General features: G+C 36.9%; 3 protein-coding genes across 10 annotated transcripts in view; 2 read left to right on the forward strand and 1 right to left on the reverse strand.

The window, feature by feature from the left end:
• The window catches only part of zfyve1 (zinc finger, FYVE domain containing 1), a 7,206-nt gene extending 6,333 nt beyond the window's left edge, over positions 1-873 (forward strand). Inside the window, 2 exon segments of the mRNA XM_082148542.1 lie at positions 2-85; positions 357-873. Of these exon segments, the coding sequence (XP_082004668.1) occupies positions 2-85; positions 357-589 (317 nt within the window). The 3' untranslated portion in view covers positions 590-873.
• A 1,155-nt stretch (positions 874-2,028) lies between these two features.
• On the reverse strand, positions 2,029-9,043 carry wdr21 (WD repeat domain 21). Of its 3 annotated transcripts, none has more exons than XM_082146651.1 (14): positions 8,984-9,043; positions 8,518-8,651; positions 8,023-8,069; positions 7,772-7,929; positions 7,462-7,544; positions 7,246-7,348; positions 6,797-6,940; positions 6,646-6,695; positions 6,111-6,190; positions 5,916-6,008; positions 5,244-5,341; positions 2,990-3,169; positions 2,749-2,863; positions 2,029-2,654 (listed from the first exon to the last, which is right to left on the reverse strand). In XM_082146651.1, exons 2-14 carry the CDS (start codon positions 8,619-8,621, stop codon positions 2,422-2,424), a joined length of 1,488 nt encoding a protein of 495 aa, XP_082002777.1. In that variant the 5' UTR covers positions 8,622-8,651; positions 8,984-9,043; the 3' UTR covers positions 2,029-2,421. The 3 variants fall into 3 exon arrangements, with proteins under 3 accessions (XP_082002777.1, XP_082002776.1, XP_082002778.1); XM_082146650.1 differs by having other exon boundaries at positions 8,518-8,654; positions 8,984-9,042; XM_082146652.1 differs by lacking the exon at positions 8,984-9,043 and adding an exon at positions 8,241-8,319 and having other exon boundaries at positions 8,518-8,645.
• Positions 9,044-9,638: 595 nt separating this feature from the next.
• The window catches only part of dpf3 (double PHD fingers 3), a 37,879-nt gene continuing 19,805 nt past the window's right edge, over positions 9,639-27,712 (forward strand). For 3 of the 6 annotated variants that reach the window (XR_014200264.1, XM_082147514.1, XM_082147516.1), the window contains exons 1-3: positions 9,640-9,778; positions 20,597-20,757; positions 24,280-24,387. Coding sequence is in view for 5 of the 6 variants with exons in the window: in XM_082147514.1 (XP_082003640.1) it covers positions 9,747-9,778; positions 20,597-20,757; positions 24,280-24,387 (301 nt within the window). In the remaining variant the exon portion in view is untranslated. Of the gene's footprint in view, positions 9,779-16,963; positions 17,095-20,596; positions 20,758-24,279; positions 24,388-27,712 lie in introns of those variants that run through there. The other 3 variants (XM_082147515.1, XM_082147518.1, XM_082147517.1) reach the window with 2 other exon arrangements.

Below are 27,712 nucleotides of genomic sequence, written 5' to 3' on the forward strand. Positions count from 1 at the left end.
GGTGGGACTCTGATTGCCAGGAAGGTGGGAGAAGCTGTTCAGAACACATTAGGAGCGGTAGTCACTGCCATAGACATCCCTCTTGGTGAGTTCTTCACTGTATTTCACAGTTTTATGAATATGTTAACATGATATGTTAATACTAATATGAATTCACACTGGAAATACAGTATCAATCTATTTTAATGTTTTTATAATTAAGTAGATATATTATTAATATACATTTTAAACCTTTGGCTTGTTTGACTAACCTGTTATGTGATCTTTAGGTTTAAGCATTTTAATTTCATCATAGTTACATACTTGCACTGGAATATCAGCATACAAATGATCAAATGCACCTGTGTATTTACTAGGTCTGGTAAAAGATGCCGCCCGTCCAGCATATTGGGTCCCTGACCAAGACATCCATTGTTGCTCCCAGTGCCAGCGTGAGTTTAACGCCCGTCTCTCTATCCATCACTGCCGTGCATGTGGACAAGGAGTATGTAACGACTGCTCCCCTGATCGCCGGGCCGTGCCCTCCAGGGGTTGGGACCATCCTGTGCGGGTGTGCATCACCTGCAACCAAAAATCTGGAGAGCTCTAGCAGAACCGGACATCTCTCCGCATTATAAGACACCCCCATATGTGGCCACAGTGCTTCAGTACAGGTTGGGAGGGAAGAAGTGCTGCTCTCAAACTGATAAATCCTATTGGTTGTTGAAAACAAGAGGAACATCTCTGCTTTTTGTCCCAACATTTCATTCACGTCATGCTCTTCAACTCTACATGAGCTGTTCACAGTTCAGCATATGTAATGGCCTATGTGTTTTCTTCTTTCAGAGGTTAAATCCATCAGGAAAATAAATGTATGTCAGACCTTTGACAATCCTTTGTCTACCATGCAATACGTTACCTGTGGGCAGGCCCAGATGGAACAAATGTTTTTTGGGGAAAACCTGCAGAATGGGCTTTAATGTGATAGAAAAAGTGTTAAACATGCTTAATTGTGCAAGATATGAATTATGGGCGTTCCAATTCTGTGGCTGCAGATCCATATGGACCTTCCTGTGGGTAAAGGCAGCTAACATTAGGCCTCTACAGGAGACATTAGACCGGTGCACAAATATTAGTTATATTATTTACCGTACTGTTGTGTTGCTCAATTTTCAGTTTTGCGAAAGATTTACCCTGTCAATTTGCTTTTAAAATGCAAAATTGTCCATATTGTTTTGCATTCCTTTACCCTCAAAGAAACCCTAGTGTACATTTTAGATTCATTACTGTTTGTCTCGATTATTTGCTGCCTATTATGAATCTGATCTCACATGATCGTGCTAAACTATCTGATATTGTTCAGCATAATTTAAATTTCTTCTTTATCATTTATTTTAAATGTGTGTATTCGAGCAGGACGTTTTTGTTTGACGTTTTTTAAAATTGACCTTTCTAAAGAATCACTACCACGGTTGCCGAATCAAACTGCATAGTTACTCCTAACACAAAGCCATGATGAAACCGCACAAATGATTTGGCTCTGCATTATCTGTCAAGAGATGCCAATCCTCATAAATCTCATGTTATTATATGGTAGTTGCTCTTATTTAGCCCCTGGTATGTGTTATGATCACTGTCAGTAAAATGGTTTTCTTGGCCAAACGAACACTCATTATGTAGAATCAGGTTATTATAGACTCAGTGAGGCATGTGTGGATGACTGAACATGACAGACACAAGAAACATGAATATCATTTTATATTCTTTGCACCTTGTATGCTAATTAAATTAAACTTGAGTACCTCTAAGAGTGTGGCTTACATACACTATAAAAATGAGTAAATGCTGTACTTAAAGCGACAGTTCACCTAGAAATTCTGTCATTTACTCGTCCTCATGTTGTTACAATACAGAACACTATGACTTTTTTCTTCTATAGATCACAAAAGAATATTTTTTGTGTCAATGTTTTTTTTTTTTGCCTAATAAATGAAAGTCAATGGGGTTTTGTTTTAACAAAAACAGTTAAATTCATGTTGAGATTTGAACTAAAGATACAGACAAACAAAGTTTGGATTTATTTTGAACAATTTCTCTCTTATTTTACAAAAAGTTCCAGCATATTTCAAGTAAAATCCTTCTTTTTTTTTTTTTTTTTACAACCATAAACAATGAAATTGCACTTTTAGGAGGTATGTTTCAAGTGACTATAATTTAGATGTATCTAAAGCTTTTTTGAAATTAATCTATTGATAATATAACGAACAAGCAAGTATTCTTAATTCCTCACAGTCTAATCTATATATTACTTTTAAAAAAGGCAGATGGTATAAATGGCAACATTTTTGGTCAGTAAAGTGACCAAATAAAATAAAATGACAATAAAAATGACAACAGATCATTTTCCACAGCAGCCTTATACTTGTTTTCAGAGGGTAATTATTAGCACGGTCCCTCCAGTGTCGCCCCATCCTGATAGTCTTTGTTGTAAGAGTAGTAGTACAGATCATGACGAACAGCCATAAGGAGTCCAGGAAGTCCTTTACTACCGCCCAGCTGGGAGGAAAACACTACATTTGGGATTGAGTCCTTCCCTGCAGGGTGAGGCGAGGGTATCGTCCTGAGGAGACGGCTGTCATGAAGGCTCCAGAGCCGGGTGTAGCAGTCCTGACCCACTGCGAACGGTACACAGGAGATGTGGTATAAGCATTGCGAAACAACTGAACAAGCTCTACATGATCATGTGTGGGTTATATGAAAAAGATGTACCAGCAAGAAGCAATCCTTCAGGCTCATTGACATGAATGGGTAGATAGGCGTATTCATTGTGGTGTCCGTCATACTGTTTGACGGACCGCTTGACACGGATATCCCACAGCTTAATCTGTTCAGTGACGATATGTAGGGAGAATAAAGATCGGGTAATTCATACCTGAGTGCTCTAAATGTTATTAGCTGAACCTATATTAGCATGATGTGTGGTAATTTTAGTTGTTTATGATAGACAGACATTGCCCAGCATGTCAGCAGCGAGGAGGTAGTTTTCATCCTGAAGCAGTTGGACCGAGGTGATGGCTGACTCCTGGTAGAAGCGGCTGGTCTTCCAACCGTGACTGCGACCCCTGTCACGCTGACGCAGGTCAATGCTGAAGATCTCTCCAGAGCGACAGCCGTTGAACAGCACAGGAGCCTGAAATACCAGATGCATGACACAAGTGTCCCACAGATATCTTTGCTCACATGCATAAGTAACTCAAACAAGATTAAAATGTATAAAATTCACAAAACTTTCCCGTACAGAATGTTAATTTTTAGAGTCAAGAAAATGGATTCCTTGCAAAAAATACTTTTATAAACTAGATATGGTTTTTAATCAATCAAATATTGCTATAAACCATAAAATACTTTTAAAATCTTGGTATGTACAATAAGGATCCATTTGTTAACTTCATTAGTTAACAGTTGTGCACTTAGTTGTATTTGTTAATATTAATTTAATGGACCTCAGCTAACATAACTAAAAATTAACTTGTATTTTTGTAAACTAAGGTTAACAATATTCATGAATACTGTGACAAATCCATTGCTCATTATTAGATAATGCATTAACTATTATGACCTTATTGTAAAATGATTTTTTTATTTAATTATTATAATTATAATAATTCTGCTTAAACTTTGTATTTAGGGCTATTATGCATATAAAGTTACGCTCAAGTTTTTTCATGTTGCATTGTCATCTTGGACTTGTTCTGACACTTAGTGGCTTGGATGAAGGAATTATTGCAAATTATTAATTTCTTTATGTAAACATTTTTAAAGAGGTACAAATGACTGAGAGCACCTTTAAAGGGTTAGTTCACCCAAAAATGAACATTCTGTTGCCATTACTCACCCTCACGTCGTTCCAAACCTGTAAGACCTTCATTCATCTTCGGAACAAAAATTGGGATATTTTTGATGAAATCCTAGAGCTTTCTGATCCTTCCCTAGACAGTAATGTCATAACCCACTTTCAAGACCCAGAAAGGTAGTAAAGACATTGTTGAAATAGTCCATGTGACTACAGTGGTTTAACCTTCATTTTATGGAGTGACAAAAATACTTTTTGTGCGCAAAAAACCTGCATTCATTTTTGGGTGAACTAACGCTTTAAATTATAGTCAAACTGGGGGAGACTGGATAGTGTGAGGAGACAGACAGAGAGAGATTATATATGGCAATAGGGACATTGATGCCATAGATATCCATATAAGGCTAGATGTCTTAAGGCGGAGTCTCGAACGGCATCACCGGCGGCCATCTTGTCACAGGGAAGCTTTCTGGCGAGCTCTGTGGTATCTGAAGTAAGGTGAGTGATCAGCACGAACACAAGTCCTCTTATCTCGCTGAAATCTTGACGGATTTACAAACGGTTTGGTTTCTTACAAACGTTATTAACGTGGCTATAATTCTTTCATATGGAAGTCCATTGTTATAATTATTCATATGTATGCAGTGTCATAACTACATCTCTGACGTTTATAACAAACCAAACCATTTGAAAACCGGTAGAAAATTTAGCAAGTTATGGTTATTTAAAAGTACATGCACCATTAAAACACAATGTTACGAGTGAGCGAGCTCCCTGTGGCAAGATGGCGTCGACCTCCATTGGCCAGCAGCGCGGACGAGACATCTAGCCTTTATTATATGATATCTACGCATGATGCAGGCTGGACTGCATGTGTACTACCACTGCGCCATGGCCCCGACTTAAAGCAACACTATGGAACTTTTCCTCTGCGGTCCCCCTACATGTTGGAAGCGGAATTGTCAATTACCGCTGTCGTAAATCATTTAGCCTACCGCAGCCTACTGTCGCATGCACGCTCGCTGTTTATCCAGCACCGGCTTTGGAATGAACGATGTCCACAGACAAAGTAGAGTATGATGCATGATTTTATGAAAGTATGATGTATTGCGACATCAGAAACGAAGAAAAACAAAAAATGACTATTGTAGCGCTTGCCATAAAGCAAGTCAAATTTGTAGTTTTCTTAAGTCTCAGAACTACAGAAACGCGACCCGATCTGGCAATCTTACATAGTGTGGTTATAGTAGATAAAGGACCGCAAAGCGGAGGCATAAGTGCCTTTCACCCTGTTACGACTTGATGAACCACTGAAACGATTTTGGAAACATTATTTTAAGGTAAAAAATGTTACATAGTGTTGCTTTAAACACAATGAACTTTCATTTTTCAGGCAGTGCTCTCTTCTCACCCTTAAGGCAAACTGCTGAGCTAGAACATCACTTCCAGCGAGGTATGTTGCTCTGCGTCCAGTCACAGCATCCGTAACAATCACTCGGCGAGAAAGGCCTAGGTGTACATATAAAAATATATAGCCTACATATTCACCACTGTTCAAAAAATTTGGGCTCAGTAAGATTTTATTGTTTTATAGAAATAAATACTTTTATTCTGCAAGGATACATTAAATTGCTCAAAAGTGACAGTAAAGAAGACATTTATAAAACGAATAAAGTCAAATAAATGCTATTCAAAGAATCCTAAAAAAAAAAAAAAAAAAAAATGCATCACAGTTTCCAAACATTAATAAATGTTTCTTGAGCACCAAATCAGCATATTAGAATGATTTCTGAAGTATCATGTAACACTGCTTAATGATGTAGTAATGATGCTGAAAATTCAGCTTTGCCGTCACAGGAACAAATTACATTTTCAAATATGTTAATACAAAAACATAAATTTTTACATTCTAACAATATTTTTTTTTAAATAATACTGTTTTTACTGTATTTGTGATCAAATAAATGCAACCATTGTGAGCATTTTCTTAAAAAAACAACAACAAAAAAACACTTAACCAACAGTATAGTGTACATTCATTCCAATAGCAGACACAGAAATGTATACAAACTCAAGAACTCACCAGTGCTGAAGGTTTTATCAGCCTGTGGGTTGAGACACCATGCACATGACCAAGCTGTGGAGATCTTAAAACTGCACAGCATCCCTGGTTGATCTGAAGAAGAAAAAAGGAGCCAAGTCATTTCATCTTGATACAGGGAAACCAAATAAATGTTTATTAAAAAATGTGGGAGACCCAAAAGGTAAAGATCTGAACCTGGATTGAAGTTGCTGAAAAGAGAAGCAGGTAATAAGCTTACACAGCCTGGCGTCTGAGAAATGCCCACCAAACACAACCTGAAAACACTTGTCAAGAAACTCTTCCTTACAAATTAGAGATGTTCATGACTATTTGGTATTCGATTAATTGTATTTACTAGAGTAAACATGCAGGTATGCTCATCTGAAAATGCACAGTGACTAGTGTAGTGAAATATGATACGCAGGTCGATATCATTAGGTATCCATTCAAGTATTTCACAATTCACAAAGTGAAATTTTAATGGAGAAATAATTTTTTACATTAAACAATAAAATTCATACTAAACATACTCTAAAAGTATACAGTGGAATGAAATTTCATTTCATAAGCATATGGTATTTGAAGTCCTCCTCTTCCACACAATGTTAAAGATTAATTAATCATTTATTTTAAGATTCCTGAAATTCCTGAAAACTGACACACCATTAGCGTTTATCTAGTAAAATAATTGAAGCTTTAGTTTCTAGAATCTGGAATGTTTGAAGGATACAGAACATGCGAGTCTGTATGCGTCACAGAGGCCCAGCATACAGAGTTCACCTGAAAGAAAATTACAGTTGTTCATTACGAACTCACTACTACAAAACGTCTTGTTTTGCTTTTTGTTGGTAGAAAAATTCATTTTAAACTACCCAGCTTACCTTGCGGTTAGTAAAATAAAGATTATCGCACATCTCCACCGACATAGAGCCTTTTCTGCAGCCATGGAAATTCATAATGCCATACTTGCAGCCTCCGTGCGACACGTCATTCACTGTGAAAACCCTCTCACAAGCTGAATCTGCCTAATAAGATGCATCCAGAAAAAAAGAAAGAAACACAGTTTCAGAAAACACAATCACCGCCAAAGCTTAATCTTCCTTCTTGCTAGTTTTTCAAAGAATAGACAACTGGGTAAGCCAAAACCTAGGGTAACACCTGCCAACAACCCCTTTTCCATGAAAACAAAGCGAACCCAAAAATGGCTTGACTGTTCTCGAGATTCCTGACCTCAGCATAACATTCTGATGTTTAAATAGATGGAGTGGTCTCAGAAATCATTGTTTTCTTTCTAAGTCTTCAAGTTTTTCCCATTAAACAAGAGGCTTACAACGATGAGATGAAAGTTGTCAGTGTTTGGGCAGGTGGAGTTGGAGCTCTGCACCTCCAGCCTGTGACGTTGCATCCCACTGACTTTCACTTCATGGATCAGCCTGCAAAATGAGAACAGCCTTGTGATCAAATTCATTTTAAAGAATATCTATATCTACAAAATATCTAGAAAAAGAAAAAGAAAATATTCATAAAACATTATTTTATGCAATACCTAGAATAAGAGCTTGGGGGCAGCAGACCCAGATGTCTCTTCTGTAACAGCAATGCAGAATTCATCCCTGTCCTGGGAGCTTTCTGAACATACCAGGGAGAATCAAGGAGAAAGTTACTTGTCAATAGGCTTGATAATAAATCAATACAATGATTTATTACCTACAAAACTCATCCAACTACTGCAGATATGCATTTGCACAAAACGTCAATAGACGTCTCTTAAAGAATGATGGTACAGCTGGAATTTACTGCAAAAGTGTAGCAGAGAGGAACGTCCACATAAAATATCCAGTACTTCCCCAGCTCACCTTCTTAGGAGCATCATCCTCTGCAAGAAGCGCTGCTCTCTTTCTCTCCTCTTCCTTTTTCTGGAGGCCTTCTTTTGTCAAAGGGTTACAGTTGTTGTGTCCGGGCAACAAACGAAAGTATCGGTTTTTCTCTGGGTCAAAGTAGAAGCCTGGCAACTCTATAAGTGATAAATGGTTAATGGCTAAGTGAATCATTTTTGACTGCTATAACAGAAAGATGTGCAGAGGGATAATGCAAAGTAACAGTTCACCTGGTGCAGATGAGGACGAACCTGCATCACCTGCTGTTCTCTCAGACCTAGAAAAGGACTGGTGTTATGAATGCTTGTTGGTGGTAACAGCTAACATAAATACAAAACAAGCATAACTAAAATATTATCTGAATAAAAATCTGGAACAGCCAAAACTGCTCACTTTGGGTTTCAAAACTTTAGTATGAACACATGCATTGATTTGAAATGCAACATACATGTTAGTTAACGTGATGGTCCACTCAAAAAAGTTATTTCACCCTCATGTAGTTCCAAACCTGTATGACGTACTTTCTTCTGTGGAACAATAGGAGATGTTCGCAGAAGGACAGGATCACTCACCATTCTTTCTCCAAACAATGAAAGTGAATAATACAGAGGCTGTCATTCTTCCACAGAAAAAGACGAACAGGTATGGAACAGCATGCGGGGGAGTAAATGTTTCATTTTGAGGAGTGTGTGTGAAAGGTGATCAGACTGTGTTAGTTAACTCACCTATATTCCTGCTCATCGTGGGCTGAACGCTGTCTCCTCCGCCACTGTGACTGCTGTCGGTGACGGTCCCGGTCCCTGCCTCGAGCTTCATATCCCCGCTTCATCTCTACTTCTCAGGAGTCATGCCAGTATATCTGCTAAATTAGTTAAATCAGATTAATACCTTTATATTCAGATAAAGAGGAAAATGTGTGTATTAATTTTTGGTGTTAGAACAAACATTTTTGGAGCATTGTTAATTAAGACAGTGGCCACTGATGAAAAACACTGATTTGTTATGGAGTTGAACAAGGAGCTAGCATGCTAAGACTACTATCATGAACATTCACGTGGCTCGTTCATTTATGTTAACGGTTATTTTCACAGACAAGTACTCATATTTATTTATCGACGTAATAACTTATTATATATATACCATACATTACATATAAACTGTAGGTAAAAAGGAAAGTCATAATAAACTTACCTGAAATAGATGCCAATCGTGCTGACTTCCTGTTCCTCACGTTGACGCAGCGAATGCCCGCCTCCTTACTGTTCAATGGTGGACCTCTGAGACTTTTCAATAATGAAATAATGTGATTGGATAATGAGCTGTCAATCACATCACATGCTGGTCTCGTTCTGGTCTCGTTCATAGGGGTCTCGTTGCTAAACGAATGAATCAAAATATAAATTTGTATATGACGATTATTTATGTATTTAAATGTAAAAATTATAACAATTTAACAACATGTCTACCAAAAAAACATGCAGTGTTTATTTTAATTGTTTTCATTATATTAATATTGTTAAATATTTGAATTATGACTGTTTACATTTTTATATTTAAAATAGGCAATATAAAATTCACCAAGCAAATTCTGGAGCAAGCTGCAAGAATATAAATAAAGATCTAGTTAAAACGGTTAGATGAAGGCTATTTTGTAAATACTACAGTAGACTCTTATTCTGTGCCTGAATGTAATTGTTTTATTATTATTATTATTTTGATAGATATATGCAATGTGCATAAATAGCATTACTTTATCTCTGCAGCCAAGCAAATAGTCTAAGTAAAGGTGTAATTTTTATAATTTTGACAGCTCTTTGGAAGCTACGCCCAGATTCTGATTCCTAGTATTGTATTGGCCAGACTGCCGGACACTGGGGTCCGTATTGGCTGCTTTTCTTTCACAAGGATCCCAAAGAACTCAGAGATTTGGAATATTAGGTTACAGTGTGGCAAAATGGCGACTGTCATTCAGAATCCGCTGAAATCGTAAGTAATTATAAACATTATTTTCGCTCTTTTTTGAAAATGTGTTGTATTCCGCTTGATTTAGAGTATGTGTGCAAACCGAGTCTCGAAATAGAACTGTATGCACCGTGCAGTTTGTATTTCAAGGAATTATGTCCCAAACGAATAACTGTTTAATCCACGTAACGTTAGTTTCTCTTTGTGTGGGTGTAATGTATATATACATGTGACTAAATACATTAATAGCGTTATGTTCGGACATTCATTCTGCAAATATGCAACGGTGTGTCTCAGCATTCAGCCTCTGATGGTCAGTGTGAGTGCAGCATTATATCGGATGCAATGCTTCGAGAGTGTAACGTTACAGACTCCGTTGACTTGTTTGCAGGACACCTAGATAAAGCCTTGGCCATATATGAGATCTGTCGGGATGACTGCACGAGCATGTCATCGCTAAACTACTTATAACGGAAAATAATCATTTAAAGATCCAGATGATTACATGGTTCGGTTGCATTATTGTCCTAAAATGCGTGTAAGTAGGGATCGAATCATTTCCCCGTGGCCTATGGAGAGAACTGCTGGACAGACATAACCCTGTCACATATACATTGACAATTGAAAAGTGGCAAGTTGCAGAACAAGTTTTGTGGTTTAAAATTAAATATGTGCTTTTTTCACAAGAATTCATTAGATAACTTTGTTTAACGCACATATTTAGTGTTTGTTAGGAGATATACATTGATATTTGCGTCGTGTCTGGTGAATAAACGCCGTTGTATGTATGAAATATATAAATATATGGCTATAAAAACAGCGTAACATTCATTAAGTCAAGATCAAGTGATGGATAACAATGGAATTCACTGTCCTGTTCTCTCTTGTTTGCTGAAGTGCAGAGCTGATTTCTCCCATGTGACAGAATTCCAGCTTTTATTAGATTTACATTTATTAGGATTTTAAGGAGGGGTTTGTCCTACTTATTGGCTTTGTCAGTACCTTTAGGTTAAAATTAGAATAGTCCTGAGGTGAAACCTTACCTTGTAGGATATAGTCTTAAATATTTGATGGAGAAAGAAATGATTTACTTCCAGTATCATGTCTATAATCATTTACCTTGCAATTAATAAAGCAAATACATGTCACCCTTCAAATTTCACATGTGCATTTATGCTATTCCTGTAACATTGTCAGTAGACAAACTGGAATATGTGCAGTTCTGCAAGCACTTATAAAAAGAAAAAAAGTTTTAGATATCCATGTTAAAAATAGTTATAAATTAATAAATACTTCTGCTTTATAACAGATATTGCATGAGTAGAGTAACAATGTTAAATTGTTTTTTTTTCTTCTTCTTTGGTCATGTCTTATCTTGCAAGTAAAAAAAAAAAAAAAAAAGGTTGCACGACACCCTTGGATTCACACCAATCTAAATCATAGGTATTTCTATGATTCATCTCCATTCGAACTCAAGCTGATTTGTCGATATAAGCGTGTACACTGAGGGGGATGCACCATCTCTAAATGCTGTGGTGGAGCAGATTAGCAATATCCCAGGATCCCTCAGTACCCATCTGTTCCGATGACTAGCCGCAGAGATGTCAGTGGGCAAGAGACGGAGCCCCATCTGCTCCAGATCATGGACATAAAGCTTCCCTCCCATCCCACCAAAAAGACATCAGGGGGTCACCGCGAGCAGGGAAGGGAGCTGTATACACCTGTCTGAGCACACTCTTGTGTTTTTCCCTCTCCCCACTGCTATTGTTCTAAATACTTTGCCATAAAACAGTAAGCATGTTTACTTATTGTGTTATGAAAGAATCTGTAAATGATGGATTTGGTTAACAAAGACTGTTGCTAGTGAAATTTGGCTGTGATTTTTTCTTCCTCTCTAAATCTCATTATGTAGCCCAGGCAAATAATGTGTTTTTTGCCTGGTTGTTTGTTCGTCGTGAATGAGATTACTTCCCACCACTGTGAAATACAAGTGTTCTTTTCTACAGAGGAGCAGTCATATATACCACACCATGCTCAACAGCATTTAGCCTATTCATTTATTAGTGTCTGGAGAGCGGGGTCAGGTGGTTTGCGTTTGCCTCGTCTCATGTAAATCGAGGAGGGATACATTGAGGGGGTGAGAATGTGGGGTTTAGGTTAAGGCGTTTGCGGTTGGCTGTTCCCCTCCCCCCATCTTCGTCTGTCTGGATGCATTTCGCTTTCGCATTACAACTGCTCTACAAACACCGTTGAGCCCGAGGTCTTTGTGTGTCCAGGAACAGGGGTTTGTGTTGGGATAGTCTCCACTACACAAAACCCCTATCCTGTTCAGCATTTGTTTCTTTTTGTTTATGTTGAGTCTTTTATAAAAATAGACATACATAAAAATATTAAGTAAAATAACTAAAAGGAAGGCATATTTTTAATGCCTGTCTTCATTCCATTCCATTATCCATTTGCAAACAGTCTAGAACTCTACATCACCTTTTTCCTCTCTTTTTTTTTTTTTTAAATAAATGTTTGCTAGCAAGCCAGAGAACTGCACACTCCAGGAGTTCTTCAAGCTCTTCTGGCCTTTCTCTCTTGCTCAAGGCCCTTTCTTTATTCACCGCTGAGGGGTTTCTCTCAGAAAGTGTGCGATATCATGAAAGCGCAGCAGTCTGATGGGGCACCTAAGTTTAGCTTCCTCACAGCCTAGATTTTTCTTCAAACTCTTTAAGACTGACTAAAGAGGTTCAGAGCAGAGCTGAATAATTAGGCATTGCATTTCTATCATTGGGTCGCTAATTATTTTCATGTTATGGGCGATAACCTGTAAATGGCTGATATTATTCATTCTATACTATTTTGTACAATTACATAAAAATGTAAATAGTACATTACCATTCTATTCATCAAAGAATATTGAAGAAAATCTATATCATAGTTTCCACAAAAATATTATGTAGCACAACTGTTTGATAATAAGAAGAACTGTTTCTGAAAGATCATGTGACACTGAAGACTGGAGTAATGATGCTGAAAATTCCTTGCCGTCACAGGAATAAATTACATTTTAAAATATATGAAAATAGAAAACAGTTGTAATCATTTTTCACAATATTATTGTTTTTACCGTTGTAGTTTTTGATCGAATAATCAAATAAATGCAGCCTTCATGAGCAGAAGAGACTTATTTTAAAAACAAAAAAATCTTAACCTAACTTTTGAATGCTAGTGTATATTTCCAATATTGACAGATGCTGAAAAATTAATAATAATTGATATGGTACTGAATCTGATATATCATGCAATGCTAAAATCACAGTAACATAGTTTGGATACAGTTTATGCCATTAAACAAAAAATGCAATTAAAGAAGCCCGTAATTAATGATTCAAATTCAATGAAACTAAATTGTTAAATGCCTAAATTCTATCGCAAGATGATCAATGCTTTTTTGGTATGCAAACGTAGCCCAGTAATTACTGGTCAATTGGATTAACAGGCATGTAATGAGTGAATGTGGTGCACTCAGTGCCCTGGGTGTTCAGAGAGAGAGAGATAGAGAGACTAGAGCTTCTGTTTCCAGCCTCTTCATCTCCCCATAGACATACAGAAAAGAGCCTGACTGTGATGGATCACTCTCTCTCTTCACACGACTCACTGTGGAGGGCAAATCCCTATTCATATCAGCACCTCTCTACCCTCCGGTGCTACAGACTATATTAAAATACCCATACGATCACATAAAATTATTATTACATTTTGATAGGGGGTTTACTTTGAAGTGAGAGATTTTGGAGAGGTTTTAAAGCTGGGGCATTTCTGTGCCTGTAGCAGACTGATCATTTCCTGACTTCCATTGGTCAGTGAACAGAAAGCCCCACCCCAAATTAGCACCATTGGTTGAGCCAAATGTTTCTATGTTGGGCATGTTGGGATGTATTTTAGGCTGGGATGGTACTTTAACATTCAAACTGGCACACTGGAGATCTGTACGTGGTATATTTTTAATGTAGTGAGATTTGTGAACGAGTAGGTGGTTTGAACAAGGCAGCCATGATGGTTTGTTGTTGTTCTTTTAAAATCTGATACAGCGTTTCAGTTCAATCAAATCTTGTTTACTTGCGCTGATGAAAAGCTTCCTTAGGAAGTGCTTTGAGACAAGACATCTCTGTGCCGGCCTGTTAACTAATGAAAGCTTAATCACATTTGGCGGGCCAGTTGACAAAGCACGTGTCTAATTTAAATGCAGTGCTGATTATCACGACGGTATGCATATGTATTTTAAAATGAACAATAATTCTCTGAGCAACGCCTACCTAAGCCAATGATTATTCATGGACACCTGTCCTGAGAGACCGTTCTGATTAAATCAGACTAAAGGGGTCATTTAAATATGAAAGACATCTTCTCCATCCTTAAGAAGTGTGGCTATGTTCCTTTGAGACACAAAGGAGACGCCCCTGTTGTTGAAGTAATATGAATGTAGACGCTGGCTCTGCTGAGTAAAGGGGCCTCCAGCCTCTGAGTTACACACAGAACTGTGAATGAGCCGCAGATCTGCTCTGTTGAATAAAGAAGAGGTTTTCATTTCCTAAGAGCAGCCCAGGCACAAAGCACATGGCTCAGTGCAGAAGTTTCATTTACAGTATAGAGGCTGAAACAGGCGGACAGAAAAACAGTTGTTTACAAATACCTTTGAATTGGACGTGTGAAAAACGTATATTTTTAACTAAGTATGTACTTTATGTAGTTGGTATACTAATATCAATGTACTAAAAGTATACTGGTGTACTGTTTCAATACTACTTGGGACTAAATTGGCCCACTTTTTAGTGTATATAAAAGTATTCTTTTAAGTATACTTTAAGTGTGACAGTAGTAGTAAACTTTGAGTACACAACTAGTTTACAACTAAGTTTTTCATTTGTACTGGAACTATACTACAAGTGAACTTATACTGATAGTTTATACTTGTTAGTATAATTGATAGTTAATAGCATTTTTTTTTAGTTTATGAAAGCACACTTTGAAGTAAACTCTCAGTAAACAACTAGTTTAGGACTGTGAAGTTTTCTTTAAGTGAACATAACATCATACTTATAGTTTACTATTTATATATTATTTTTGCATTTTAAGTATACTGTATGTTCCTATTTATATATTTTTTTATAGGCTACTTGAAATATACCTACCTTTAACTGTACTTTAACTCTTTCCATTTTAAAAACATTCTATTCTAGTTTCATGCATCCTTTTTTTTATCAACACTTGAATGCATTTTAAACAAAAAGCTGATCACATTTTTGTCAAAGACTATGCTCGGATCGGATTCAGTACGATGATCAAAACATAGAGGTTCAACATTCATGGGTTCAACATTCATGCGTTGACCGTTTTGAACTTATATGCTGTTTAATGCTTGACCGTATACTGTATAGAAAACACTGATAGCCTGAAAATTCAGCCAATGGTGGGGAAAGAGTAAAGTAGATTTGAAGTAAATTTCTAAGGGCTGCACAACTAATTTTCTTTGCTCTACTACTCTATCTCTCAGTGAGATTTTAATTTTAATTTTTTTGCCGTTTTTGCCAGTTTGTCATTTATATATGATGTCTTTTTCTAAATCGGTTATTGAGTGAACCAATCAGTGCCACTATTCATTTTCAAGTGAGAAACACATTTTACATTTAAACATATAGCCCAAATCAAAAATTAGATAGCTTTGCATAAAATAATGATAATAGTAATAATTGATAGAGAGAGAGAGAGAAAACATTTTTTATGCAACAACAATGACAACAACAATACATGTTTATAATTTAATATTAAATATACTATTATGTAGGCTATTAAATATACATAAATTAAATAATATCATAAATAAATAACAAGAATAGTTATTATTATAATTATTATTGTTCAGTATAGTTATTTATTACTATTGTGTCAACAAAAAAATAAGTTCTTAATAATTATTATTATTATTTTGTAAAATAAATAATTTAATATTAAATATACTAGTAGTGAGTATGAAATTAATATACATTAAATATACATAAATACATAATTATAACACAGATGTTATTAATATTATTAAAGAAAGGAAAAAAAGGTACATGCTTAAATTGTTGCAGTATAATGATTATTTATTTATTAAATTAAAATAATATTATATAAAATAAGTTTTACATGTTGTTTATCAGACACTTAATCAAGCCATTACACAATCTGTTGCTGTTTCCTTTTCAATTCATCATGAACTGTAGGCCTTTTGCTCTGGTCTACATCTTTAAAACCTCTCAGCTTACAGAAGAATTGATATCCACACAATGCTCTGTTAGCTCAATGTTTATTCCAAAACATTCCAGTGTCACATCATCCCACAATTCTGGTGAGCTAATGGCGCTTTTCCACTACACAGTACCAGCTCGCCTCGACTCGACTCGACTCGGCTCTGTTTGGTTTTCCACTGTGTAAAAGTTGTACCTGTACCTGCTTCCCGGTACTTTTTTTCGTACCACCTCCGCGAGCTGAGGCGATACTCAAATGTGACGTGAAAACACGGCAGACTGCTGATTGGTCAGAGAGAATCGTCACTATTCACTGCGTCATCATTGCACGCGCCAGACGGAGTATCCTGAATAAAAAACAGCAAAAACAAAAACATCCAAAAACAGCATACACTCGATTTCCTCCATTGTCCTGTGTGTGTGGGTAGCGGGTGTGTCTCGCGCGTCTCGCGTAAAAGATTAAGTCACGGCAGTTTCCTGCGGCGTCGCTATGACGACCAGGTACTATTGTGGAGGTACTATCTGCAATGGAAAACGGAGCGAAAAGCGAGCCGAGCTGAGTCGAGCTGGTACTGGTAATGGAAAAGAGCCATAATATACACTGTTAGAAGAAGACCAGTTATAATTACCTTTCAGTTTCAAAATTTTAAGAATATTACTTGACCAAAGTCACATTTCTGTTTCCTGCCCACAACATGTATCATCTATAGAAGCAACAGCTCTTGGGGTTTTGAAAATCAAATAGATTTAATAAACATCCCTTCTATTCTCCCCAGTCCATAACTAATCGACCTTAAAAGAGTGAAGATCTCAACGACCTTCAAGTACCGTGCCTCCAGGGAGGTGGCAGAGAGAATACGTGTCTCCCAACACGCCAGTCTAACTGTTTACATAACTGCTCCAGTCTGTTGACCGGAGTCCTTGCCTTGAGTGTAATACGGGAGGCCGTTTATAGTAAAGGTTTTGTATGGGGGAGGGAGGCTGTATGAAGCACGGTGCTCTCACACGAGCTCTTTCCTTAAGATGGTGCTGAGAGACACCATCATCATCAGCCGCTCATTGGTAAGCACTTGTCATCTCTAGGGGCTGTTATGTTTTTGTTTAAGGTGCTGAAAAGTAGTTATAGATCGACTCTGAGAGGGAACTTGAGTTGAGAGCCATCAGGGGCGTTTAGTCCAGTGGAGCATGTTGATGATTATGGTGATAGCGGCTCTCGCGCAGGTCGTGGGCGCTCTAATGCGGGCCTCTGTCACTGCAACTTACATAATGACTCCTGCAGTCTCCAGCTGATAGCACAGGCATTTCGTTTCAGGGAAATAATGCTCACAGGAAGCCCAGGAAAGAGAGCGGTAGAGGAGCAGGATGGTGAATGCTGGAGGAAACAAGAAATGTGGATGTAATCTGGAGATTTTCAATGACTAGAGAAGAATCAAGCAGATTATTTCATAATTCATCGGTTGATCTGGGAGATATTGTTCTCAGTGTCATCTGGGTAGAGACTGAAAGCATAAGGAATTGAATGATTCTGGTTTCTATTTTGATTTCATATAATATAAAGATGAATAGTTGATTTTTAGGCAACAGAACAATAACATACATATTTCTTCCATTAAAGCTACACTGTGTAGGATTTTCTCCCATCTATTATTGGTGAAATTGTTTATGACTACCAACTGAATATTACTTTCTAGCCCCTCCCATTCCGAGAGCTTTTTAACTCCTACGGTGGCCGTATTATTTCAAATCTGCCGGCAGTCGAGAGTAATCTCCCCCTCGGATTCGTCACGGTGTCACTGAGTGTAAAACGCGAAAGGCGAAGCTTGAATTTCCAGGTATGTCCCTCTTTGGCTCATGTATTTTCAAGATGGAGGCGCAACATGGCTGCCGCCATTCGAGCGACTCGCTCATATGTGTTAGATTCTACGCTTACGAGAATACTTGATTAGTTGGTAGAAGTAATTACACATTAATGAGCACATATCATTTTGAAAGAACAAAGTGTTTTTGCTAATCAACTTAAAGGACAAGTTCGGTATTTTACACTTAAAGCCCTGTTTACAGATCGTATCTGATGAAATAGAACGGTTAAGATTAAAATTTGGACACATGCTCCTGTCCCGAGAATTTTAGGTTTATTTAGCTTTTGTGGACCTATTTTGCCAAACGCGTCACACCCGTGATTCTTCCGTTGAGAGCTTGAATAATAGACACTCCAGCCCAGTTGGTGGCGATAATGCACCTTTGCCAATTGCAAGCAAACCACGGGCATTTCATTGAATACACAGAAGAAGCAGAAGAAGAAGCGGCGGAGTAATACCGTAAAGGTGCTGCGGTCTCACAGCACGTCCTATTAAGTCAATGGAGTTGGACAAAAACTACGATAAAACCTGTTGGAATGCATCTTTTTCAGCGATTTTTGAGTGAACATATCAGTGAACACCCCTGACCACTCGGTGAGTTTCACGTCTTTGTAAACGAAAGTTTAATGTGTTTTTAGGACGGAATCTTCCAGTGCATATAGACAACCATTGTGGGGGTGGGGGGGGGGGAAGCGAAATAAACCTAAAATTCCAAATTTTGATCTTAACCGTTCTATTTCATCAGATACGATCTGTAAACAGGGCTTTAAGTGTAAAATACCGAACTTGTCCTTTAAAAATTACACAGTGTAGATTTAAGAAACTGTTATCTCTCCTAAACACATACTTTGTACATACATAATCAGTATATGACATGTCAAATGTGACAAAAAATGCTAAATTCTGTCATCATTTACTCCCTTCATTTTGTTGTAAATCTCTATGACTTCCTTTTTCCTGTGGAACACAAGAATGTTTGGATGAAAATAGTTGAAACTATTAAAGTCAATGGGGACCAAAATAGGGGTGTTGCATGCAGTATATCGTTATTGACGATATCCGTTATATTTAAAAAATATACATAGATTTTTTGATAATACTATGCATACAATAATGTTGTAAATAACTACAAGGGTTGACCCTCCTCCAACATAGTGGGTGGTGGTATTGCACCTTAGCACTTGTTGCCACAAGTCATAAAACATAATTTGTAGCTACTACTGTACTGCCACACAAAATCATATCTGATGGCAGATGATAGCAAAACATTCTACCCGCACTCCAAAACATTTAGCTCGCCACGGTGAGAGTTTTTTTTTAATTCTGTAAAAAAAGACAGGGTGTTGCAGGAAGTGCTTTTGTACAGTTATGGTTACTCACTCTCTGCCTCCCTACACTCTATTTGTGATTCAATGGCCAAAAAAAAAAAAAAAAAACCCACAAAATAAACACAGTTAAAGATGATTTTTACAGATAGCATTATTATTTCTTCAGAATTTTTATAGATATCACAATAATATCTTTATTGTGAATTATCCAGGATAATTGTGTGGAGAAAATCTGATATAAGTGACAGCCTTAGTTCAAAACAACATCGGATCCGACTGACTTTCATTGTGTGGACTATTTATTTTTATATTTTTTTATATGTATTGTGTGTGTTACACAGAAGAAAGAAAGTCATACATATTTACAATTGATTTTTTTTTGTTAAAATGGAGCTGGTTATTTTTAAGAACTTGTTCTTGATTCTCAAACCTACTTTTGGGGTTAAACTATGCTATCAAATGTTAGTTGTCTCAGTTGTCTCTCTCAGACCTTTGCTTTTCATACCTGCCTGCTCTTTTTCTCTCCTGCTCCCTCCAAACACTGAGGCTCTTTGTGTCACTATCCTGGGTTGGAAATTTGGAATACTCCTCTTTGTCCAGCCCAGCATTCCTCACATATCTGTGTATCCTCTAGTCCAGAGAAGAGTGATCTAATCAAAACAGGAGGCAGTTATGGGGAGAGAAGCCATGCAGGCTGGCTCAGGTCCAGTGTCTCTTCTGTCTTTAAATATGGAAGTTGGTAGTCGTGTCTCATTTTGACTTATTTTGACTGCCTATAGGGAATAACATGGATGACAATGTTAGCATTTCTTTGTGCAGTTGAGACTGTGCTTATATCTAAAAGTGCATGACTCTCAAACAGTCGGTGGGAAACTGAATTGTGAAAAGAAAGCATGACCCAGAGGCTCGACAGCACAAAACACAAGCTTGCTTTGAAACTGTATTGATGTACAATGGTATTAGCCAACAAAAATAGCCCTGTATTACAGACTCTTTAAAACTTAACAGCTCCATAGTCTGAGGGTGAATGTGATTTCACCAAGTACAACATCTTTGTTGATCCTGGAACAACATTCCAAGCAACCAATCAGATTTGAGGGACACGTTTACAGTTTATGTCAAGTTTACAATCAGGGTTGGGTGCTTCTACATCAGTGTTATTCACCTATCATTTCCCTCTGATTTTAAAGATAACTTATGGGTACATTTAGAGGTAGGGATAGGGTTAGGACTACATTTTCAGGCAGGAATGTTGTTCCAGGATCAACAAATACATGTCTTACTTTGCATTTTGGGTACTAGTAATTATTAGTTGAAGGTGGCACTGACTTGGTTTATGCTAAAACCAGGATTCCTCACCAAATGTGTCTTCCTCAGGCTCGGGGACCAGTTCTACAGGGAGGCCATTGAGCACTGCCGCAGCTACAATGCCCGCTTGTGTGCGGAGCGCAGCGTACGCATGCCCTTCCTGGACTCTCAGACGGGCGTAGCTCAGAACAACTGTTACATCTGGATGGAGAAGCGGCACCGAGGGCCAGGTAGCACGTTCTACAAGCATAATATTCATATGATTAAAGAGTTCATTCAAAATTTTAATTATTTACATCCCTTCATGATGTTCCAAACATGTACGCTGTTATTTTGTCTGTGGAACAGAAAAGGAAAATTTTTGAAAAATCTTTACAAAACAGTCTTTTCAATACGGTGACAGTAAAAAAAAAAAAGTGAATGAATGAATAAATAAAAGTGGTCATATAATCCTATAAGTAAAATATAATATTATGGTATAATGTTTATTAATATTATTATTATTTATTTAATAAAACACTGTAAAACATTTCTAACCCTCCCAAATCAAAAATTTCAAGTGACCGATAACATCTAAATTTTTCAATTGGCCCAAGTGAAATTCTTGTTGCAATAGTCTGTTAACATTGGCTCAATGAGAAATAATACGTCAGACTAATTGAAAAATGTAGATGTTATCGGTCACTTGAAATTTTTCACTTGGGGATGTAATTTTTTTTTACAGTGAATGTATTGTAAAAAAATCATATACAAGGCTTATATTTATAATATATAAAATATATAATATTTATTATATAATATTATAATCATTGTATATAAACCATATGTATGATTTTTGCTATAATAAATAAATAAATAAATAAACAGTCACTGATAATTCTACGTAAGGATTCTTCAAAATATCAAATCAAATATTCTGCTTCACAGAAGAAAGTCAGTTATACAAGACTGGGATGACATGAGGGTGAGTAAATTATATTTTAGGTGAACTATGCTTTTAATGAAGAGATAAGCATAAATTAGCGATATTTCGCTTATACTGTGTTAATGTGCATTAAATGAACTACACACTGGATGTAAAGTGCTGTCGTCTGGAGATGCCGTCATGTAACCAAATGTTTCAAATTGGTGTCGTATCCAGTCGTTCCACAATGTTTTTTTTTTATCTCACCACAGGCATTTGGATAAGTTGGCCTTTGGCACTGTACACATTCATCTAAACCTCAATTTTAATTTCACTTAAAAATGCAGGACAAAGACTGGCACATTTTGTTTTAAAGCAGTTGGCACAGGGAGTGCAAATAATACGTGTTGATGAGCGTTTACTGTGTTCTAGTGTTTAGGAAATAGCAGGTTTCCGCTTGTCACATGTTAAACAATGCAATAGACTATTCAATGTAATGAGGCAGAAGTATGCATTAAGGTTCTGTCTCTAGTCACACAGCATTCCTTTTCTTATTATCTGACTAAAACAGCCAATATCTAGACATACAGATGCCAAAGGGAACAATATGCCTGCCGAGAACCGGACACAAATAGAGTCAGCGCCTCGCAACTAAAAGCTCCATAGCCACACCCTACACTTTGTGGTAGACCAGTGTTTATTGCATGTTTTTTATTCTGGGTTTCTCTCTCTCTCTATTCCTCTATTTCACCATGTGACCATGTGCCTCACATATGTAAATGCATTGTGCGTTATGGGCCAATCAGAGAGAATGACTCTGTCAACACCCCTGATGCCAGTGTTTTTGTTTTAAGATGTTTCAGTAAAATTCTTGTGTTTAAATGCCTGTCCGGAAAAGATTAGTTTTGTGTTTCTCAGGATGATACCTGTAAAATTAAATTTGTATGGCTTCGCTCGCTGTTAAAAAATGTGTTTGAATTGCCTACAGTAGGCAAGCAAACCGTCTTCCTATTTATGCATGATTTATTTCGCTAGTCACATCGCTAGTCACATGGCCGGGAGTATAGTGAGTCCTAAGTAAAATCGAAATGATCATATTTGTATATAAACCTTAAAATAGTTGTGTGTTTTTTTGCTATACATTTCAGTAGATTTGAGTCTTTCTCGTTGTAAAAATATCCACAAAAGCTGGCATGCCGTTAAACCACAAATAAGCTAGTATTTGTAAATGTATAAAATTTACATACACTGCCATTCAAAAGTTTGGGAATTTTCTTTTAGGATGCATTAAATAAAAAAAGTGACAGACATGTATAATGTTACTAAAGATTTTTATTTCAAATCAAATCTGTTATTTTGAACTGTAGATTTATCAAAGAATCCGGAAAATATGTTTCATGCTTTCCACAAAATTATTTGGCATATTTATAATTTAGCACCCGAGCCACTTAGCAAATTTATTCAAATACAGAACAGCAAAAGAGTTACCAGAAGCACCACAAATCATAACTGTACAACACCTTACTGCAGGACAAGCTTCGCACAGACAGCCTTTTCTGTTAAGAGCTGTAAGCTCTGGAATTCGTTAATGTTCCTTATTGTTCCTTAATTCCTTAATGTTACCATCTGACATTAAGACCATATCTGACTTCCAGGCTTCAGTTGTGGCTAAAGACAAACCAAAACTGTAGCCATTTTTAAATATGGTCTTTTTTTTGTGTGTGTGTGTGTGTGTGTGAGTGAGTAAGTGTATGTTTGAAGAAATGTGAATGTTTTATACTTGTATGTATTTGTTTTATAATGTACTTAGGAAAGCCCAACCAGGGACAGGAGTTGAAAATTAACATTAGCTATAAACTCTATATGCGGCGCATCAGTTGCAGGATTTGTATTGTAACTATGTTTGACTGCATTGTCCCTGTTAAATAAATAAACAAATAAAATAAAATAAAATAAAAATTAAGCAGTACAACCATTTTCAACATGGATAATAATAAGAAATGTAAATCAGCATATTAGAATGAATTCTGAAGGATCATGTGACACTGAAGACTGGAGTAATGATGCTGAAAATTCAGCTTTGCCATCACAGGAATAAATTACATTTTAAAATATATTGAAATAGAAAGCAGTAATTTTAAATTGTAGTAATATTTTACAATTTTGCTGTTTTTATTGAATTTTTGTATCCAATAAAATGCAGCCTTGGTGAGCATCAGAGACTACTTTCAAAAACATTACTTTTTGAACAGTAGTGTACCTTTTGTTAAAATGGCCCATTTCAAAAGTTTAAGGAAATGTGTGCATTTTCTTCTATTTAAAGGGATACTCCACTTTAAAATGAAAATTCTGTCATCATATACTCACCCTCATGTTGTTTCAAACCTGTATGAATTTCTTTCTTCTGCTGAACAGAAAGGAAGATATTTAGAAGAATGTCAGTAACCAGACAGTTTCTGGTACCATTGACTTCCATAGTAGGAAAAAAATATACTATGGAAGTCAATGAGACCAGAAACTGTCTGGTTACTGATATTCTTCTAAATATCTTCCTTTCTGTTCAGCAGAAGAAAGAAATTCATACAGGTTTGAAACAACATGAGGGTGAGTACATGATGACAGAATTTTCATTTTAAAGTGGAGTATCCCTTTAAGGGCATTTGAACCTCCATAACATCCACATCCACACAATAGATCCTAATACGTATTTTTACATGAAATCCCAAATATCCTCTGTTATTAATCATAACCTAAACATTCTGTACAAAACGAATCCCGTCCAAAGATTGTTTTTGTAAAGAATGTGTTTAAGAGCCTATTCAAACCATGCTACTTTGTGTGTTTGCAGGGTTGGCGGCAGGTCAGATGTACACCTACCCAGCGCGTTGCTGGAGAAAGAAGAGGCGACTTCACCCTCCACTAGACCCTCAGCTTCGCCTTTGTGAACTCAGACTTGGTGAGATCATGATTGCGGCTAATTGTGTAATTTTTCTCATGCTTACATTTTAATTTTGAATTCTTTATTTCTGCTCTTTTCTCTCTCCGCCCTTGCTTCTTTGCTCTGAGGTCATTCAGAGGCTGTAGAGCTGGCCCATCTGGGTCTCATTATCCTTCTCTGTCTCTATGTGTGCCCTGATCAGGCCCCTTTAATCATTTGGCCATGCAGCATTAGAATGTAAGTCTAGGGGACTGGTGAGTGTGCGTGTGTCTGTGTGTGTGTGTGTGTGTGTGTGTGTGTGTGTGTGTGTGTGTTGGGGACAGAAGGGCTTGAGGAACTAGATAAAGGTCTGTCTGTATCAACAAGAAAGCCACTCTATTATTTTCTTAGCTGTCCCTGAAAATACAATAGCAGTAAAGCAATACAAGAACCACTGACCTTCGCTTGGAGCTCAGCCAGCAGTTCAGCAAAGAACAGTGAATAAAACTGATTTAGGCATCAAGCTATGTGTGATCGGTTTCCAATAATGCAGATATCATGATTTGAATGACAGAGCTAACTCCTACAAAGTGTAACGCTGGAACAGCAATTAAGCCCCTCCAAAACGCCTCTCAAGTCACATGACTGCTCTCCTGACACATTTGGCATCATGAATGCATTGAAAGTTCTGTCATTATTTACACCCTCACATTGTTCAGTTCCTATATGACTTTCTTTCTTCTGTGTTCCTGCTGTATACAAGTATTAATTTCTTCAACAACAACAACAAAACTGATCCCAAACCTTTGAACCATAGTGTACTTGTTTGCAATTAATGCAGTTATCGGGACTGGAGCTTTCAAGCTTCAAAAAAGATGTAAAAGCACCATATAATATTCTATACACTGTATTCAGTGTTGCATGGTAGGAAGAACGTCAAACAGGTTTGGACATTCAACATGGAGAAAAGTAAATAATGACACAATTTTCATTTTTGAGTAAACTATCCCTCTAAGTTATGTGTTTTCCAGAGTCCTGGAATTGTAATATTTACGCGTATAGAGAGGCATAATTCTGGTCTGTTACAGGCAGCAGGGCATCCTGTCTGAAATGTGTTTGTGTTGTACATTTCTGGGTGCTCAGCCACTGTAAACAGGTTTGGTGTCCAAAATCCCATCCAAGTCTGGTTCATGATGACAAGCAAGCGAGTGTGATTCCAATGTAAATCTTCATATGCAGTCTTTTTCTCCACAGCAGATGTGGCATGTAGAACGGTCTCTAATTCAATAAACTGATTCAATTAGACTATTTTGTCTGCAACAACACAAAATAGCTGCATCTCAGTAAACTGATATATTCATTATACTCTGCATTTGCCATTTAAAACAGGCTCCTCTGAATTATCATGCTAAATTCTTAATTAAAAGCAGTACGTACACTTTCCAGTTAGTGCATGCTTTTTCGGTGCCAATGGCATGCCTAAATATCACATCACAGTGCTGCATTATATTGCAATGATTAAAACCGTATGATTTGTGTCTGTAGACATCAACCTCTCTTAGCCTCTTGTTCTTGATTGGCAGCTGGAAACGGGGGATGGGAGGCTGCAATCAGCCCCTGACTGGCAGTCTGCGCTATTTACAGCTCCTCTCCCAGGGGAAGAGTGTGTCTCGACTCAATCAGACACAAAGAGAATAAAGACAAGGACAGAGATTGATATAAACATTCTCAATCATGTACATTCATTTAACAGGTTAAAGGAAAGGAGTAAGAACATCTGGGGGCGAACAAATGATATGGCCACTGCTTGTGGGAGCACATTATAGATCAGTAACATATTCAAATGATGTGTCAGATCTAAGGGTGTATTTCTTTCAGCTCCCTAGTTCACTAGTAGTAAGTGCACTTTCCAGGGAGTCAGACATTTCTAAGGCTGCCCATGGTTCCACTGCACTGAAACATTCCCTCCCTGCCTAGACATTCCCAGAATGCACTGTAACAACCCCCTGAACATCAGATGAAGAGGGAAAGCTCGTAAGCCAGTAAAAAGGTATTGGAGTTATTAAAAGAAGACTAAAAATTAACATATTTTTTGGTTCTTAAACACTACTGTTTAAAAGTGTGAGGTCAGATTTATTTCCAATTAATACTTTTATTCAGCAATGGTGCATTAAAAGACAATAAATACATGTATAATGTTGCATAAAGATTTCCATTTCAAATAAATGCTGTTCTTTTGACATTTTAATGAATCAAAGAATCCTGAAAAAAAATTATTTCCGCAGAAATATTAAGCAGCACAACCATTGTCAACTATGATAATAATAAGAGATGTTTCTTGAGCAGCAAATCAGCATATTAGAATGATTTCTGAAGGATCATGTCACACTGAAAACTGCTATTGACTGCTGAAAATTCAGCTTTGCCATCACAAAGGAAACTTATAATATCAAATGTATTAATAATTCTATTTTTACTGTATCTTTGATCAAATGCAGGCCCTCATGTTGAGCATTAGAGACTTCTTTCAAAAACATTTTAAAAAATCTCACTGACCGCAAACCGACTCCAGTTGTATATTTTGTTGTGAGGTATTAATATTTAAATTGTACGCTTTTTTTGCCTAGCTTTATTATATTTGTTTAGTGTGTGAAAGTTATTATATATGTACATAATCTGTTTTGCTTTATAAAAAAATGCAAAACAAGCACATATGTCTTAATGGCACTGTACATTTTAACATCTAACAGCAAATGCATGATGCATATACAGCATTTTCAGTTTCAGCTACGTGTGAATTCATGACTGATCTTGAGTCATGAGTGTCCCAATGTTTAGAGGATCCAGGCCCCTGCTAGTTCCCGTTAGTATTCAAGAAATACCGATTCACGTCATAAAGATCTAGGGAGTGAAATGAGACACAGCCAATGACTAGGCTATTTATTTTCTTGCCTTCTCCTCAACAAACACACACATCCTTTATTTTATCTTCAACACCTGGAGCTTTTCACCTTTAATGAGCCTTGAAAAGCTATCCACGCTATAAAAATGTATTGATGGCTGGTGTATTCAAGAAAGCTACCCAAACTGATGTTGGCAAACACACACACACACACATGCACAATCTGTCTGCCTGTGTGAAGCTAATTCATGAAGTGTCTTCAGACTATTGATTTAATTCACTGTCTGTGTCTCCAGATGATTGTACTTCCTTTTTAGATATAAAATGGGGTAAAAAAAATCTGAGAACAAATCTGGGACTTTAATTTGGGTTTTTTATTTAAACCTGGAAATAAACAAAAGATTTAAAAATATAGAAATACATAATATTAACACAGTGTCTACACCAGGCGCGAGTGGTGTG

The sequence above is a fragment of the Leuciscus leuciscus genome (assembly GCF_965113295.1).
Source record: "Leuciscus leuciscus genome assembly, chromosome: 19".
NCBI lineage: Eukaryota > Metazoa > Chordata > Actinopteri > Cypriniformes > Leuciscidae > Leuciscus > Leuciscus leuciscus.